Source organism: Schistocerca americana, chromosome 1 (assembly GCF_021461395.2).
Source record: "Schistocerca americana isolate TAMUIC-IGC-003095 chromosome 1, iqSchAmer2.1, whole genome shotgun sequence".
Lineage (NCBI taxonomy): Eukaryota > Metazoa > Arthropoda > Insecta > Orthoptera > Acrididae > Schistocerca > Schistocerca americana.
The window spans coordinates 596,888,789-596,909,158 of NC_060119.1; the positions used below are offsets into that span (position 1 = coordinate 596,888,789).

Consider the following 20,370-nt stretch of genomic DNA (forward strand, 5'->3'; position numbering starts at 1 on the left):
GTAGCAGGATACAGAAATAGACAGTGTTAGAGCATCAGTTCTTACCAGTCAAAATTACAAAAAATTCACTGAAAACTAAAACAAGAAAAACTTCCCGGAATTCTAAAAAATTCCCAGGTTTTCTCCCGGGTGAAAAAATTCCCGTGTCTTTCCCGGATCTCCCGGTTGTCCCAGGTCGTATACACCCTAAATCTACTAACCACCAGCAATACTTCCACTTTGACGAATGGTCCCTCCAACATACACAGAGGGTCTCACCGAGACCTTTACGGATCGTAATTATCCTTCCAACCTTGTAGAAAAACAAATCTCCTGTGCCTTATCTTTCCAGTCTCACCGTCTGGCCACAGAGCAGTTTTCCCCTCATAACTCAATGCCACCCAGGACTGGAGCAACTGAATTACATTCTCCACCAGAGTTTCTACTGCCTCTCATCGTGCCCTGAAATCAGAAATGTCCTGCTCACTATCCTTTCCATCCCTCCCACAGTGGTATTCTGCCATACACCAAACCTACATAATATACTCACCAATCCCTAGGCAGCCCCGGCTCCCAACCCCTTACCTCATGGCTCATATCCCTGTAATACACTTAGATGCAAGACCTGTCTCATACATCATCCCACCACCAGCTACTCCAATCCGGTCACAAACATCATCTATCTATTAAAGGCAGGGCTACCTATGAAACAAGTCATGTAATCTACAAGTTAAGCTGCAACCACTGTACTGCATTCTATGTGGGCATGACAACCAAAAAGCTGTCTATCCACATGAATGACCACCGACAAACTGTGGCCAAGAAACAAGTAGACCACCCTGTTGCTAAGCCCATCACCCAACACGACATTCATTTCAATGACAGCTTCACAGCCTGTGCCATAAGGACCTTTCCCAGCAACAGCTGCTTTTCTGTATAGCAAAGGTGGGAACTCTCCCTGCAATATGAGGTGCATTCAAGTTCTAAGGCCTCCGATTTTTTTCCTAATTAACTACTCACCCGAAATCGATGAAACTGGCCTTACTTCTCGACGTAATAGCCCTGCAGACGTACACATTTTTCACAACGCTGACGCCATGATTCCATGGCAGCAGCGAAGGCTTCTTTAGGAGTCTGTTTTGACCACTGGAAAATCGCTGAGGCAATAGCAGCACGGCTGGTGAATGTCCGGCCACGGAGAGTGTCTTTCATTGTTGGAAAAAGCCAAAAGTCACTAGGAGCCAGGTCAGGTGAGTAGGGAGCACGAGGAATCACTTCAAAGTTGTTATCACGAAGAAACTGTTGCGTAACGTTAGCTCGATGTGCGGGTGCGTTGTCTTGGTGAAACAGCACACGCGCAGCCCTTCCCGGACGTTTTTGTTGCAGTGCAGGAAGGAATTTGTTCTTCAAAACATTTTTGTAGGATGCACCTGTTACCGTAGTGCCCTTTGGAACGCAATGGGTAAGGATTATGCCCTCGCTGTCCCAAAAAATGGACACCATCATTTTTTTCAGCACTGGCGGTTACCCGAAATTTTTTTGGTGGTGGTGAATCTGTGTGCTTCCATTGAGCTGACTGGCGCTTTGTTTCTGGATTGAAAAATTGCATCCATGTCTCATCCATTGTCACAGCCGACGAAAAGAAAGTCCCATTCATGCTGTCGTTGCGCGTCAACATTGCTTGGCAACATGCACACTTTTCGCATTTTCAGGTCGTCATGCAGGATTGTGTGCACAGAACCCACAGAAATGCCAACTCTGGAGGCGATCTGTTCAACAGCCATTCCACGATCCCCCAAAACAATTCTCTCCACTTTCTCTATCATGTCGTCAGACAGGCTTGTGCGAGCCCGAGGTTGTTTCGGTTTGTTGTCACATGATGTTCTGCCTTCATTAAACTATCGCACCCACGAACGCACTTTCGACACATCCATAACTCCATCACCACGTCTCCTTCAACTGTCGATGAATTTCGATTGGTTTCACACCACGCAAATTCAGAAAACAAATGATTGCAAGCTGTTCAAGAAGGAAAACGTCGCCATTTTAAGTATTTAAAACAGTTCTCATTCTCGCCGCTGGAGGTAAAATTCCATTTGCCGTACGGTGCTGCCATCTCTGGGACGTATTGGCAATGAACGCAGCCTCATTTTAAAACAATGCGCATGTTTCTATCACTTTCCAGTCCGGAGAAAAAAAAAAATCGGAGGCCTTAGAACTTGAATGCACCTCGTATACCCTATGTTCCTGTAACCCTCCTGGCCTCAACTTTTATTAGTCATTGTCCTCACCCATCTAGCCCATTCACAGTTCTCATTCCAGCACCACATAGCCCTTTGTTCCACTAACACATCCAGTCTTTTAACTTCTTTCCTTTTCCGCTAACCCTCTCACCCTGCAACCTGATGTGTTTTGTTTCAATATCTCCTTCCATGCATAACATAGACATGACTCCCAATCCTAGCACATCTTGACCTACACCATGTTTCCCAATCCTAGCACTTACTGATGAACACCATGTTTCAACACAATAAGTTCACAACAGTGTCCTGACAGCTGAATGACCTGTTCTGAAAATTATTGCTGGACAATTAAGTTTGCTTGGAGAAGCAGAGCAATTGATCAAAAAGAACAATAAATACTAAGAAATTATAACTATTAACAGATTGCTACAACTAGCTGATCACAAAAAAAGAAGCTTCCTCATGAACTGTTTATCAATACATGAATAATTGACAGACAAACCATTAAGTAATTCATGATGTAAATACCTATAAGTTCTGCAGGTTTATTTGCTCGTTGATTAATGAAGTGTTCAAATGCTTCCTTAAGACTGTTGGCAAACTTTTCATTTTTCTGGAAGCAATAATTCACAATGTTGTCCATTTTATCCTTAAAATCGAGTAGTTCTTGCACCATTGTTTTGTCCTTCTCTGGATCAATGACAATTGTTCTTCCCTTTTTCTGCAACACAATTTTCACATTTAATCCAAAAAATTATCAAACATACATGTTGAAAGTATGAGTAACAAAAAATAAAGATTCCGTGCTGAGGACAAGCAACAAATGTCATGACAAATGCAATAGCCACACTTGGAAATAAAAATCATTTTTGAGCTTACAGTGAATGCATGGGGAGGTGACTAACATTAGGGTAGGCCATCAAGAAGTATTGGACCACAAAGCCCTCTTCTCTTTCTCTACTGCTGATAATGCGTCTCTCTCGATCCACTGCTGGCTTTCCAGTATTATCTACACCATCTCTTCCAGTCTTTTACTTTTTTTAAAGAGATATTTATAAACATTAGCAAAGGCTACTCATTCTCAAACTATTTCATCTACATAATACATATTGCTTAATTTACAAGACCAGTGGGTTTATTTATTCACTTTACCTTATTTGAGAAGTTGGTGTACAATACTGGGAAGTCCTAACAGAAGGAATTTAAATAATGGAAGGCGGAAAGGTTATTACACTCTGTATAACTGTGCTGAGCGGTTGACAGGCATAAAAACAAAACTGGTATGGTCACTATGCTTTCAATGTCTTTGCATTGTCCCAATGCCGCTCTCCAATTCTAAACGTATCTGTGAAGTATCTAAAAAGCCCTCTGCAACTGGTAATGCACTCACAGAAGGCCATCTGTGTTCTTCCACATTTAACTTCAATCATAACAGAAGAAAAGAGAAAGAAAGAGAAAGAGAGAGAGAGAGAGAGAGAGAGAGAGAGAGAGCTTTCTTCACCACATTTCACTATGCTTATAACCTCACATGCTTCTGATTATATTTGCTATCATTACGGAAATCACTTTTCCATCCTGGATTTACCACTGAGACATCAACATGAATATTAGGACACAATGAAGAAAGTAGGAAATTGTACATGCAATTGAGTGATCACCAAAAAATCTTGAAAAATATTATGTAAACATGGCTGTATCAACAATACCATCAGACTTCAAGAAAAATGTAATAATTCAAATTCCACAAAAGGCAGGTGCTGAATGATGTGAATATTGGTAAACTGTCGGTTTAGAATGTGAGGATTGCAAAATACTGATATTAATTGTTTACAGAAGAATGGAAAACTGCTAGAAACCAACCTCAGAGAAGATCAGTTTGGGTTTGAGAGAAATGTAGGAACATTCAAGGCAATACTGACCCAGTGACTTGTCTTAGAACATACGTTAAAGAAAGTCAAATCTACACCCATAGGCTTTGTAGATTTAGAGAAAACTTTTGACAATGCTGACCACAATACACTCAGATTCTGAAGGGATCATGAAAAGGATGCTTTGGTTGAGAAGACAGTAAGATAGTGACATATCCCTTGTGTTATTCAGTCTGTACATCAAGCAATAAAGGAAATCAATCAGAAATTTAAAAAGCAAATCTGAGTTTAGGCATATCCTGTGAGGTTTGCCAAAGCTATTGCAATTCTGTCAGACAGAGCAAAGGACTTGGAAGATTGGTTGAAAGCAAAGATAGCAAAAAAAGAGTGATTGTCAGATGAACATCAACAAAAGCAAAACAAAGGTATTGGAATGTATTCTAATAAAATTAGGCCACGATGAGAGAATTAAGATCCAGAAATGACACTAAAAGTAAACAATGAGTTTTGCTGTTTGGGCAGCAAAATAACTAATGACAGCAAAAGTAGAGAGGCTGGCAACGGGAAGAATTGCGTTTCTGAGAAAGATGAATTTGATAATATCTAAAAGAAATTTAACTGCAAGGAAGTCTTTTCCTGAAGACATTTGTCTCAAGTATAGTCTTGTTTGGACGTGAAATGTGGACAATAAGCAGTTCAAGAGAATAAAAGCTTTTAAAATGTGGTGGCAGAGAAGAATGCTTAAGGTTAGGTACGTAGATCAATAAAAGAGGAGGAGGTGGTACTGAATTAAACTGGGGGGGGGGGGGGGGGGGGGGGGGGGGAGATTATTGCACAACTTGTCCAAAAGAAATGAATGTAGGTTGCTGTAGTTATTTACAGATGAAGAGTCTTGCACAGGATAAACCTGTGTGCTGAGCTGATCAAACCAGTCTTCACCACCAAAAACGTTGCATTTTGGAAAACCTTTCAATAGTTCAACATTTACCTAATTAAACGATTCTAAAAGAAAATCAAGAGTTAAAATCAACTTTTGGCTCTGAAACACATCAGGTTTTCTTTGTACACTCCTTCCTATAAGTTCCTTTTTTCTTTCTTGTGTATGTATTGGGTGGGTGGGGGTGGGGGAGGGGGGGAGGGGGGGGGCGCGAGGGGTGTGTTTCGATTCACAGATTAACAGAAGCTTTTAAGCACAAGGAGCTGGTGGAAAAATGCTCTTTATTTTGTGGAATGAACAATATGATGCGAATTTACCCAATCCTGCTCCTGCATTCAACAGTGTGTTGAGACAAATAATTTATTTTAATGGCCACCATGATACAAGAATACATTGAAAGGACAAAAATGTGGTAACATAGGACGGATTAACCAAATTAAAAGCATGTTAACAGCTGAAACTATGTGGGATGCTAATTTCAGTGAGATGTTTATATTTCAGTGTCTCGTAAATTTGTCAGTAATCATCACCTGTAATTTGTTATACAGCAAGACCACAGCCCGATGTCACTTGTACAAAAAATTGAGACGAATTGTAAATAAAACCACAAAAGGAAAAAATGCATTAATTCCTAGCAAACTGTAGCTGCCAGCTGAGATGGTTCCTTGTTCACCAACATGTGAGAATTTTGAACTGCCAAAAAATCCTTACCCTATCTCAGAAAACTTAACATTAACAGAGGCTTTTCAAAAACTTTTATTTACTGGTACAATCACAAGATAGTTCAGAGAATTTGCTACTTTTAGCCAACTTTGGTCATATTCATATCCATAAAACAAAATAAGAGTGTTGCTCTATTTTCTAAAATCCATAAAAAAAGACACACCATGAAGGAATTATCTGAATAGGATGGAAATCTGTAGATGTGATGTACATGCGTAGACAAGCAAACGATTACAATTTCAGAAAAAATTGACGCTTTATTCAAGAGAAAGAGCTTCACAAACTGAGCAAGTCAATAACGTGTTGGTGTCCCCCTCTTGCCCTTATGCAAGCAATTATTGGGCTTGGCATTGATTGATAGAGTTGTTGGATGTTCTCCTGGGGCACATCTTGTAAAATTCTATCCAACTGGCACATCAGATCATCAGTATCCTGAAATGGATGGGGGTCTTGCTCATAATGCTCCCAATGTTCTCAACTGGGGAGAGGCCCAGCAACCTAACCTGACTGTGTGTGGACAGGCATTATCTTGCTGAAGTGTAAGCGCAGGATGGCTTGCCATGACGGGGAGCAAAATGGGATGTAGAATTCGCCAACTTACTGCTGTGCCATAAGGGTGCTGCAGATGACAACCAAAAGGGTCCTGCTATGAAAATAAGTGGCATCCCAGACCATCCCTCTAGCTGGCGAGCCGTGTGGCAGGCGACAGTCAGGTTGGTATCCCACCACTGTCTGTGCACCTCCAGACACACCTTTGCAAGTCATCGGGGCTTAATTCAAAGCTGGACTCATCAACTGAAGTCAATTCTACTCCAGTCAATGAGATTGCAGGCAGAAGATGTGCAGACAGCAGTGGGATACCAACCTGACTGTCACTCACAATACGGCCCGACAAACACAAGTGATGGTTGGAATGCCATTTCATTCAATAGCAGGACCCATTGGTTGTCATCCCTATCTTCGTCAGCAATGTCATCAAATTTCTCCCCAACTGGGAACATTTGGAACATTATGAACAAGGCCCTCCTACCAGCTCGGGATTTTGACAACCTTAACGCACCAATTGAACAGAATGTGACATGATATCCCTCATGAAACATACAAAAACTGTTAGTCAGTACCAAGCCTAATAACTGCTTGTGTAAAGGCCAGAAGTGGACCAACATGTTACTGACAGGCTCAATTTGTGAAGCTCTTTCCCTTGAACAAATTATCGAATTTTTCTGGAACTGTAATCATTTGTTTGTCTGTACATGTACATCACATCTACTGATTTTCATCCCATTCCAATGATTCCTTTGTGGTGTGTCTTAGAGGGTACATAAATGTGGAATATCATTTACACTTAACGTGCAGCTGAAGTAATGTTATAGTGACTGTGGGAAACGAGAATGTGCAGTAGACGTACTATGTCATGCTGTTTACGATTTTTTTTTTATCGAATATATATATTTACGATTTCTGCAACGATGTGTAAAGTCAGCAGACTTTGTAGTTTCTACTATGACCACTAGGTGGCATTAGCACAAACACCGCAAAAATTGTTTTATGAAACCTTCGTTACTGTCGCTTGCTTCATAGGCGTTAATTGATGTCTGATTTTTCTCCTTTTCATGTGTTTTGTGTGCTTTTGTGTCGATTTCGTGTTCAAAATGTGCAATGAATGGGAGAAATGTTTGGAGCAAATGATTTACAAAGTCCTTGGTGAGTCTACAGATGGTGAAAGCGTAGTATTTGATGACGATTCAGATTACACATAATCTGAAAGTAGTACTAATTATAGATGTTTGCGTACGCGATTTTGAGTTTATACGTACATTCAGAAAAACTTAATCTTCACACTATTGGTAATAGTGAAGCAGTTGTGCACAGATTCCAAATACGAAGATTTTTATTGAACGACTGAAGTGACACTGATTTATCCAAGATAATGGTGGTGTAACTTCATGACTATAGATTAAATTACTTGAAGAAATAAAGCAACTAGCCACTTTTTATTTAGCTTAATTTATGCCAAGACATTCCAGACTTTTACTTACCTTCAGCTGGCTTAATACAAATATCTTTATCAAGACAACATTTTTGTTGACTGCATTTTGAATGCTGCAGCTGCCCCACAAAAATTAAAATTCGTTTACCCACTATGTTTCTCTGGTTGTACACTTATGTTTAGTTAATAGTTAGGTGCACAGAACTTTTATTCTGTCACTTTTAACTCCTTTTTCCCACTTTTATATGCATAATGCGCTTACTTTTAGCTCCACTGATGCCGTGCACCATTCCCCATGCAGTTGATATATGCATTTGTTTACATCAGAAATTACACCTAAAACCAAGTTACAACCTTCTCATACACTGTGAAACTACATTTGAATTCAATTGTATTTACATACTTAACATTGCTAACCTTAAAACATGATACATGTCCCTGTATGGCCAAAAAGTGAATGGACTCAAACCTTGCTCACTAAACATACTGGAAGGAGTCTTGTAAGGTTATTTTACACGTAGTGTTTTTCCTCCTCGGTTAATGTTATAGAAGAAAATATATTAGCATTTAACATGAATGGTTGTCTACTGAGCAGTGTAGTGACTTTGTAGTATTAACAGAATAGAAGTCATATAGCATGCTGCAATTCTGATGAATTAATTACTTTCAGTTCTCATGAATTAATTACTGTTATCAAAATTGGTCATGCTGGGAAGAATAGTGGGAGGAATATTTCACACATCAGCAAACACTGCATAGGACGCACAGGTTTTGATATTTCATACCCACTGAGATTAATTTATAAATGGTGGAATGATATCCCTCTTCCCTATTATTTTGTAGTGAATGAAACATTTTGTTTCTGTAACCATTCTCAAAAAAATCTGGGCAAAATGAAAAGAATTTTTTATATGGCAGTTCAAGCAGAAAGAAGGGGAAAAAATACTGTATACATGTTTAGGAACTTTTCCAAGTTCACCAAAAATTTTTTGATTTAAAAAACCTATTCATTCACCATCACGAAGATCCACATGCTCTCTCAAACATTGCACATCCTCTCTCAAACCTGAGGAATTATAGTCTCAGAACTGAGAAACTACAGTTAGCAGTGACCAATACAGTTGGTCACCTGCAACTGCTTACTTATTAATTTTTAATTTCATTCCACTGAACTTTGCAGGAAGAGACAACAATGCCTATTGGCAATTCACATCAAACTTGTTCATTGTGAGCAGATATGTATGCACCTAATCTGAAATCAGTACCACTACGTTCTAAAAAGCTGCGGGTGAAAATGCAGTTCTTCACACAGTCATATCTCGGGTTCTATCGATCACAGAGATATGGGGTCAAGTGTTTTGGATACCCCTTGGTCTAGAGACTGTTTGAATATCTATCAGAAGAATGGGCATACTGTCACTGTACTGCAGTACAGGGTCAAAATTAAAACTTAGGTACCTTATAAAAGCACCATTTTGTCATGAGTAGTTCCTGAGAAAACCCTGAAAAATGAAGATTTTTAGGCACAAAAAGTACAAATTGTGGGAATGGCCACTTCTATAATTTCTATTCATGACAGATTGTCGAAATTTTTACCATGTGTTCAAACGATGATGATCTCAGATAACCTTGTACATTTTTTGAGCTCAGTATCCATGACAGAGATCCATATGTTCAAAGTTACCATACTCATGGAAATAAATCATGCACCATACTCATGGAAATAAACCATGCATGTAATATCTGGCCTGAGGCATAAGTGTAGTTTTAACTGATATAATTAACACATGACAAGGGTTCTACGGTCATGCGCTATGGTTCTGAGATCACCAAGCTAAACAAAACACAGGTATACGAGAAGGCGCATTTTGGAGCAAAATTTTAAACGTTGTTATGGGAGAAACATAAGTTAGGCCCCAGAATTTTTAAGCTGCTGAGGCATAGTGCAGACAGTGACAGTGGGAACGGAAAAAAAAGAAAATAAGAAGGGTGACAGTGGCAGTGGGATGTATTGTAAATCTAAGGCGGGCATGGGGGGATGGGGGGGGGGGAGAAGGGGGGGGGGGGAAACGAGACAGTGTGGTAGACAATATACACAGACAGTAGCAGTGAGAAGCAGACACTGAGTATGAAGGCTGGACTACAAATACAGACTGGGGGAGATTTAGAATGTTCTGCATTAAAAGAGCGTAGATATGTTCGCATAACAAAATTTTTGGTGAGGAAGGTGGAGTGAGGATTGGGTAGCTCGTCCCCCACTTTCCTGTCAGAATCATTTAAAGAGGAACACGTTCACCTTTTTTGTGCTCCGACCAGAGTATTTTTACACTGGTTTTAAACAGGATAATGATGCATTCCAGTGGCGAAAACCTGAACCCCTTGGAGGAATAGAAAGTTCAGAATACTGATATCACAAGATTACAACATGGAATGATAGACAATTTAAAAAGAATGAGCACGATCCTTAGAACAACTTTGTGCTATAACTGAGAGAATTTAGCTCTGCATATTACATCAAACCTCAAGAGCAAACAATAAAAAAATGTTTTATCTCTCAATATGTTAAAAAATATGTATATCTCTCTTGTCTTTACGTGGCATTGCCATTGTAACTGAACCAGCTGATTTAGATTGTGCAATACAAATGTGTCTGTACAAAGACAAGTTTATACTTTCTTTTAGTTTCATTAAATGATACATTAAAATATTACTTAACAACATGCGAAGCACACATGAAAGAGAGTGACAATATCTAGCAACTAAAATAAATATTAATACTAACCTTGATATATGTATTGAAATTCAGACATAGTTCCACTAAACCATTTTTCACTCTTGTAAACAAACTGTACAGCAATGTCAAATCAGAAACTCTGTTTTCTTCTAACAAGTTATCCAGTCCTTTGTGTAAAATACTGCTTAAGTGCTCCGATAATAACTGCTTTTCTACTGTATGTATAAGCTGCCACCTAAGGATTTGATAAATAAATTAAAAATGCTATTTCAAACACTTCTTATCTTCCTTATTAAATCATTAATGTATTCAAACAAACAACACGTGCAAGAAAAAACACACCAATTGAAGTACCACCCTGATATTTAATAAACTTACTTTGTTGATGGGTCCAGGTAGTGTATAAGTCTTTCCATCTCCTCCTTGAGTCTCTGATCAACATGAGCTAAGTATTCAGGAACATCATGCTCTTGCATTAATCTCTGCCCTTCAGCAGCATACAATCTGTCTGTTGCAGCTAGGAACCTATGAGTGTTTTATAAATTATTTCCTAATCCAGCAATCACTTTGGTACTTTCTTACTAATTCCACTGAACTTGCAACTTTTTATTTTTTTCTAAATACAATCCACATCAAGTAAAGAGTATTCTAGTAGGTACAAGAGATGCAAATGTTTTAGTAATTCAGAAACTTACTTGCTCTCAAAAGCATCTTGATATATCTGGAGATCTGATAGCATTCTTAGCAATGATTTTAATAGTGTCCTATCAACAGTATCTCCTTGCCTCTCCTTCTCAATTAACATAAGAAGGCCCTCCACAGTTCTTGTTTGCACAAGAGTGTTTAAGACTATGTGCTGACGGAACAAGTCTAGGCCCATATCCCTAGTAAAGAAACAAAAGGAGAATGCTATCAGTATTACGTACAGCAGCCATAGAAAGAATGTCAAACCATATGAAAACTGCTGGTAACTTGATGACAAGCACTGTAAATACAAATATGTACTACTTCGGAAAATACGGAATGATCAGCCAATCTGTTAGTATCTGAAACCACACGCAATTTTCACATACACAATTTGTTCAAAGTTTTCCCATCACATGTAATTTTTTATTAAACTGAGGACATAAATAGAAAATAATTATTACAGACTATTAAAATAGGTCAGATCAGATACTCTTTTTGTGGATCCATAAGGAGTAGACTTTCAAAAATGACGAACACGTCAGATAAAATTAAAATACATAATACATATTTACGAAAGAATTGATATGCTGATGTAAACTAGGCATATTGCCTTAGAGCTTCAGATGAAAAAAATACAATAAAATAATTTTACTGACCAAGTGGCCACAGGACAACACACACATCAAGGCATACAGATTATTTTCAAAAATAAAATAATTCTGGTATGCAAATGGTCTTCACACAGCTCCTAAGTCAGGAATTACACAGAAATTAAAAAAAATCTTCCCACAAACATTTAAATGTATACATTTAAATGTATTCATTCTAAGATACATAATAAGCATACCAGATAAACAATTCACTCACAGAAGAAATCACGCTAACACCGTGTAACACTGCCTTTAGCCTTGACACATGTCTCAATTCAGCAAGAAAGGGTGCCTTCTAGTTTCTTCAGGTGTCCAGACTCACAAGGTCCACCCTCATAACTTTACTTCTGCCAGTACCTCTTCTCCTACCTTCCCAACTTTACAGGTGTTCTCCTGCATACCTTGCAGGACTAGCACACTTGGAAAAAACAATCCTCTATGCTATAGTTAAGCCATTTCTCCAGAATCCTGTGAAGTTTGGAAGGTAGAAGAAGAGCCTCTGGCAGACATTAAGCTGTGAGAGAAGATCACAAGTTGTGCTTGGACAGCTCAGTCAATACAAGCCTTCCCCAAGGAAGGCAAAGGTTCAAGCACCAACCCTGCAAACATTTTTTAACAGCCAGGAAGTTTCTTTTGGTATCCTGTATCCAGCTGAAGTCACTCATTAATGGTTAGATTCTCTAAAGTTATTAAACCGTGGTGATGTTTATTTCTATGTTTCATCTGCTGCTTCAAATAGTCCCAGACATTCTACGTGGGATTAAGATCAAGCTGCTCGATATGCAATAGGGTGCCTAAGTATCTGTCAAACCAGGAACGTACAGCTGCAGCCCCATAAACAAGTCAGTTGTCATTTTGGAAAATGGGACAGTCCACAACAGACACATAATGAAGATGGAGAAGAAAGGACAAAAGTTGGTCACCGAGAAACATCCTGGTTTGTCTCGACGCTAACCTCAATGAGTGACACCAAGCCACAGTATGAAAAATATCCTCTAAATATCATGGACCTTGAATTAACAATATAATATACATAATGCAAGTCATAGATCTCATTTGGCTATACCTTTTATCATTTCAAAAGAGGCAAAAACAACTTAGTGGACCAAACTACATGCCTCAAGTCCACTATTGTCTAGTTTCTGTGCTGTTTGGCCTACTGAAGACTTGCAGCTTTATATGCCGCCGTGAGCAATGATATTTTGCGAGGTGCCCAACTCCAAATGTCCACTGCATGTGCTTAGCTTTGCAACGTTCACTGGGAAACAAGTTGTGATGGACCCACATGAACAGAAATTCCAGTGGGCCTGAAATCGCTTGTCACTGACAAGGCGTGATACTCTTTCTCCCACCCCACCAAGGGGTGCACCATTTCTCGTGGATACGTTGCACAGTCTATTGATGAACCAACAAATGGGGTAATTTCATTAACAGTGTAGCTACCAACATGTCTGAACACAGTACCTCTTTTCTGTCATTCTATCAAGGCTCCATGTCCACCCAACTTATGTGCCTATTGCGTACAACTTACTGGCACATACACACCACCTCACTGTCACAAATCGCATTCATGGGGTAGGGTCACGTGACAGTCTGATATCTGTTATGTACCATCTGCACCATTCCAAAGCAACCAGTGTGCTCTTTTAAGAGGGTATCTAATATTTTGTATGGTGAGCTTTTAATTCCTAAGCTACAGTAACCAATTATCTTTAAAATGAAAACAGTTAACAAGGGTTGGTAAAACAGATTGCTTTACTACATTAGATATTATGTAGGACTCATTTTAAATTCGGCAATGGAGTAGATGTTGGTCACCATTTAATCCTTAACATCCTCTGAAGCTGGACATTATTACTAACAAAACTTTTTAAAGTTGCTGGTAAACTACTGAAAAATGTTTGTTCCTGAATGAGTGACTAAGTTTTTTTGACGATTGTACTTATTCCTGGTTTTATTCTGTGAATTGAGCTACTAGTCTGAAAGAGAGCTATATCACTTATGGCTAATTTTATCAATTAACAAATATACTGAGAAGCAGCAGTGCATAACCTGTTCTTAAAGAGACTTCTACTATTAATTCTTGAATTTACACCAAAAATACTTTGTGTTACATTGTTTCAAGAACTGCAAAACTTCAGCTTCGTTTGATGATTGGCTTAAGATAGAGGTCTGCAAATGATTATGGCATTATAAAATACCACTAAGAGCTCTGTCATTCAATTACAATAAGACATATTATATCAAATTCTTGAAGTCGTCTAGATTAGAACTGAGCTATCATTTGCATACAATGAACGAGATGTATTTCAAATACAGAACGGAGGAGAAAAGGAATATCAGATGACCCCAGCAGCAGCTGCTACCTTAAAATGAAGAGCATGTGTACAATCAACTCTGTAGAATGTTATGTATTTTATGACTGCTCTATTATGAGATATCTTACTTCAAACCCCAAGGATTTTTTTAGACATAACTACTCGCATCATATCATTTCTAAAAAACACCACATGCATAGCGGTTCTGAGTTAAAACAGAATCTGTCAAAGTGTATTTTCTCACTCCGAAGTTTCACTGTTAAAAATAAATATATCTAAAAAATAAAATAAAATAAATAAATAAATAAAATAAAATAAAAAAACTTTTCCAACCACTCTGGAAATCTGCAGTATGCATAGGTTTTCTTAGAAAGTGCATTCAATGTTTTAAGATCTTGTCAAAAGTGACAAAAGAGATTATTAAGTCTCTTCTTTTTTGTACATTTTAAAGTTTACAAGTAATCCAGATTTATGTAGTTTACTTCTTTGTGTTTTTCACTCAGTAAAACATTCAAGATAGGAGGAAAACACTGGAATTAGGGTCCAGCAGACCAGTATACGTTCCTTGATGTGACAGCCATACTTGACTTTCTGTGATTTTTTTATGTTGTTCTGCTGAATTAGAATTGTTAAGAAATCTGTCATGTGCTTTGGAATGGTGTGGCCCAGATCACCAACAGAACACCCTGTATTAATGATTCTTTAGTCCCCCAAGATCACCTTGGACAAATGCTGAGACTGCAATTTCAACAGATCATGGTTGATTCCTGCCCTCACAACTGAGATAGCATTCTGTCTCAAATAGATTTGATGTGAATAAGAGGTCAAGCACTCAATTTTCTTTGTTTCTTATCAACTGCAACAGCCACCTATTTCTCCAGATGTCTACACTGCAATCTGTTATTTTCTTATTTCATTCTTTTTCCGTGTACCTGTATCACCCTCATTACAGTGCTGAACACAGAATATTAGTAAATTGTCATAAATACAAACTAAAATATTTTACTTACAGTCAGGATGTAGTTATAAGATTAGCTTATTGATACTTGCTAACTGATCATGTGCAAAACATTCACAGACTGACGCTAATAGTAAGTATGCAGACCACGTAATGAATATGAATGGTTAATATTATTTTATATAACACCATGAGGTGAAAGCCACTGCATCACAGTGAATAGAAAACCATTACCACGGCTAGCCAAATTTAAGTACTTCGCCTGTCTTAAATTTGAATGGAAAGATGGAAGAATAATCTTGGAAAGCCTCATCAAAATGTATAGAATCTGTTTAATGAAATTAGACAGAACACTTCCTTAACAGAAGAGAGACACTGAAGAAGAGAAAAAGCTCAATGTTGCTCCAAATGTAACAATGGAAAGTCCAACCTCCTACCTTCTACATGTTTCGTTAAGCTCACAAACCCAACTGCCCATGATGCCCCATTGTGGTGGTTACCCTGCTGCCAAAGAGAGAATCTATGCCCTTGTGGACCAACATCTTCAGCCTGTAATCTGTAACCTATCATCCAATACAAAAGACGTCAATCGCTTCCTCCACTGACACTCTGCACTTCCTGTTTCTTCAATACCTGGTGCCCTGCTCATCACTTTCAATGCCACCTTCCTCTACGCTGACATCCTCAATGTCCAAGGTCTTGCTGCTATTGAACACTATCTTTCCCAATGTCCGCCTGACTCCAAACCTACAATCTCCTCCCTGGTCACCATGACTAACTACAGCCTCACCCACAATTACTTCTCCTTTGAAGGCATCACCAACAAACAAGTCAGTGGTTGCAATGGGCACCGGCGTGGCAACTCAAATGCTAAACCCCTTACATCGTTTAGATTCACTGACATCTTCATGATATGGAGTGAGGATGAGGACACCCTATTCGAATTCCTCCAGGTCTCGACACCTCCTTCCATTTTCACTTTGCTTGGTCTTCTTCAGCTCAACAAACCATCTACCACGATGTCAACCTCCACCTTAAGGAATGCTACATCAGTACCTCTGTCCACATCAGATCTACCAACCACTAACAACACATCTACTTCCACAGCTGCTACCCATTCCACATGAAGAAGTCCCTACTATACAGCATAGCCACCCCTGATTATCACATCTGTAGTGGCAAGCAGTTCTTCCCCAAATACTATGCTAAAAGGTCTCACTGACACCTTTGCAGACTGAAATTACCTTCCCAACTTTGTTCAGACACAGATTTCCTGTGCCCTGCCTCATCAGTCACCTACCAACCTCCACATGACCACTGCCTGGTCGCAAAGCAGCACTTCTCTCTTAACTCAGTACTACCCAAGATTCTAGCAACAGATCACATTCTCCACCAGGGTTTCTTCTATCTTCCATCATGCCCCGAAATGAGAAATATCCTCCGCGTTCTCGCACAGAGGTATTCCACCACCAACCTACACAATACTGTTGTCTGTCCCTACTCCATCCTTGCTCACACCTCTTGCCTCATGGTTCATATCCCTGCAATAGACCTAGACGCACAACATTTTCCCACTACTCTAGTCCTGTCACTGGCATCTCATACTACAAAGGCAGGGTTACCTGTGAAAGCAGCGATGTCATTTACCAACTCAGCTTAAACCACTGTGCCGCATTCTATGTGGACATGACTAGTAACAAGCTGTCTATCTACAGGAGTGGCCACTGGCCAACTGTGGCCATGAAACAGCTGGACCAGCCTGTTTCTGAACATGCTGGCAAACACTATGTGCTTCACTTTATCAAATGCTTCACAGCCTGTGCCATCTGGATTCTTCCCACCGATAGCAGCTTCTAGACAGCCACTGGCAGCATTAGGATTTTACCCCCACCCCTGCCCTGCTATCCCTCCCCCCCCCCTTGCCGCCTCTTTACTCCCACTACCCATCCCAGCCAGAAAACTGAAATATTTCTAGAATTCTTTTTTTTGTGCCTCCATGTGTAAGTAGCAATTAAGTCTTTTCAATCTGTTTTCATAGGTTGCTCTAAATCTGGGATTTTTTATTGTGAGTGAGAGCAATTATGTTGGAGTCCAGCTGTAAAGTTAATGTACATATATGGGACATAGAGGAACAGATAAAATCAAGCAATGGAAAATCCAGGATGGAAAGGAACAATATTATGAAAAGGAAAGTTGCTACACACCATATAGCGGAGATGCTGAGTCGCAGATATGCACAACAAAACGACACTGGCAGCGTGGTTTCAGTTGTCTGAGACTGCAGTTGAGTGTTGAGTTGCATTTGTGTGTGTGTGTGTGTGTGTGTGTGTGTGTGTGTGTGTGTGTGTATTTTTGACGAAGGCCTTACTGGCCGAAATCTTTATTTGTGACAGTGTTTTTGTTGTGCCTGTCTGTGACTCAGCATCTCCGCTATACAGTGAGAAGCAACTTTCCTTTTCATAATACTGTGAGAAACAGATAAAGTGAGACAGGGCAGGAAGCACAGTCACTCATGCAAACTGCAAAGCCAATTGAGAAGATTATCCAAAAGCAACACCTGAAGTGGATGAGACCTGGCCAGAGAGTGTCAAAGATCAGTTGCTGATACAAAAAAGCAGATACAGGTGAACAGTAACAAAGGATGACAAGCACCGAAAATGATATGGGAACACTGGTCAGCTGTCACTGGAAAAGGTAGCAGCTATGATTGCAGACATGAACGGATGGAGGTCTCTTGCAGTCTAAAACAGAAGGTAGATGAGGCAACTGACTGAGAACTAAATAAAACACAGCATTAAGATAAAGGTGCACATCTTGACTTCCATTTTACCTTAATAAATATCTGTAATGGGGTATGTAACAGTGTCAGGAACAATTCATATTTTTAGCACAGTAACCAATTCGGTTTCATGTGGGTAACACAGAAAGTTTGCCACACCGTAATTCCAATGGAATCAATATAAAAAAGAGGAATATTAATCAAAGAGAGAAATAAACATTGAAAATTAAAACCAATCCATCATTGAGTCTGTGGTGAACGTAAGGCATTTACCATGGATTGTGTGGGGTTCTTTCACCTGAAATACATTCTGTAAATCTTTCCTACTTTCTCCTGGCCTTGTCTCTTATCTTCATGGGGTCAGCATATTAATCTAGATTTGGCAATATCCGTGGTAGACAGTTGTTGAATGCCCTTCCTGCCACAGCCACAGAGATATATTTGCAACCTGTGCAAAAACCAGACTGCAATTTTAAGAATTGAAGGACATAAAAGGGAGACAGTACTTTAGAAAATAATGAGACACAGTTGCAGGCTGAGACACAGTTGCAGGCTATAACCTATGTTGTTGAGTACAATGTAATGCTGTCAAGAGAGAGAAAGGAACTAGGAAGATCTACGGAACAGGATGGACAGCATCTTCAAAAGGGGTTATAAGATAAATATGAATAAAATAATCAAGGTTTACAGAGGGTGACATAAATCAGGTGATGCTCAGGGAATTATGTTAAGAAATGATACACTAAAAGCACTCAATGAGTTTTACTATTTGGGCAGCCAAATGTCATGACGACAAAAGTAAAGAAGACAGAAAATCGCAAGAAAAGCTTTTCTGAAAATACCTGTGTGGTGTTCAGTATAAGAGAGAACAATAGAAGCTTTTGAAAAGTGGAGTTATCGAAGAATGTTGAAGATCAAGTAGGAAGATTGAGATAATAATAATGAGACTAAATTGAACTGGGAGAAAAAAAAAGCGTTTTGCTACAATTTCACTAAAAGAAGTGATGAGTTGATAGGACATATCCTGAGGTATCGAGCAATAGTTCATTCAGTAATCAAGGGAAGTATGGGGATAAACACTATACAGAGTGATCAAGGCTCCACTAAAGTAATCAGGTTCAAGTGGGTGCAGGGTGCAGTAGTTATGTAGAGACACAAAGACTTGCACAGACAGACTAGCGTGGAGAGCTGCATCACTCTCTGCCCATGTTTCCTGAATTTTGGAAGTTTTATTCTATATTAATTTGTAATTTAAGAGTGGGGTTCCTTAATTCCAACTTTTAAGAAGCACCAAAAATCTAATTTGAATTTCTAAATTTCACTTACCATATAGAATGGATTGTGGGATTCTGTAAAACATAAGTCCTATCGAGGTATAAGAAGATACTTCTAACCATTATCATCTGCTGACAATGGGACTGCCAACATTCATTCATCTTCTTTAAAAATATTTGTCTGTCCATAGATTCTGCCATGAACTGTTCGATGTTTGCCTTCACGTGCTGTTCTGTGAGAGCTGTTTGGTAAGAATAGTTTCCAACTTAACAATAAATTTACATGAATGTACAAGATTACACACACATATATAGGTACAAATCCAAGAACATACCTGTAAGATTAACATACAGAGTAGATGCCATTTTGTGATTGCACATGTTTTCAACTGCCTGATACAGCTCTTCAAGACTATAGCGTATGGATTTTGATGTTTGAATTGCTATAACAGCTTCTTTCAGTTTTTCCCATGTTCTTTCTTGATAATTATCTGGAAGTTTTGGTTTTTCTGAAAACAAAAAACAATGAAATGAATGTCTAACATTATAGAATATTATTTCGTCAAGTTTTCTCTGCTTCTACTGTTTTACAGAATGATCACAATAATTGAGAAAAAAGGTCTTATAAACAGAAAGTCTTTTACTACTAAAATATAAACAGAACAGTAAAATTTAATATCTTAATTGTCCCTGTTTCTTGCCAGTTTCTTTTTATTTGAGTTAATAACAAAATATAGTGTCTACTTATTACAGGCATACATTTATACAACTGGCTACCATGACACAGGAATTGTCTAAGGAAAGTCCTGATAGTGAAGCATAAAAACATCTTCTCTACTTTAACATCACATTACGTGCGTTTCATTGACATGATGGCTGGAATCTATTCCAGCATTACCTTCTGTCACTCTGATTATATCTGCTGTAAACCATATTAATCCAAGCCAGAGAATCTGAAATGCTCTGTATTTCCAATTTCACTTTTTTCAGATAAGAAACCAAGCAGTTCAACACACTGTAGGCCTACTATTCTGGGACACATTGCCAGAACTATCCCTTCGTCTTTTACCAAAATTCATGTATAATTGACTTCACAATTAGTGGACACAAGCACAGATATGTTGATAAATTTTTGCCTCAGAGGCTACTTTGGTGGAGACAATAATTATTAAGCATTAAATAACAAACAAAGCATATATTATTGCTATGCTTGTAGGCAGTACACCACAA

At 38.8% G+C, this 20,370-nt stretch overlaps 1 protein-coding gene across 1 annotated transcript in view; it reads right to left on the reverse strand.

The window, feature by feature from the left end:
• Positions 1 to 20,370, reverse strand: part of LOC124606971 (cullin-4A) — a 109,492-nt gene that overhangs the window by 61,063 nt on the left and 28,059 nt on the right. The window contains exons 2-7 of the mRNA XM_047139113.1: positions 19,476 to 19,649; positions 19,193 to 19,382; positions 11,170 to 11,358; positions 10,853 to 10,999; positions 10,523 to 10,709; positions 2,751 to 2,943 (exon numbers count right to left, since the gene is read on the reverse strand). Coding sequence (XP_046995069.1) covers positions 2,751 to 2,943; positions 10,523 to 10,709; positions 10,853 to 10,999; positions 11,170 to 11,358; positions 19,193 to 19,382; positions 19,476 to 19,649 — 1,080 coding nt within the window. The remainder of the gene's footprint in view (positions 1 to 2,750; positions 2,944 to 10,522; positions 10,710 to 10,852; positions 11,000 to 11,169; positions 11,359 to 19,192; positions 19,383 to 19,475; positions 19,650 to 20,370) is intronic.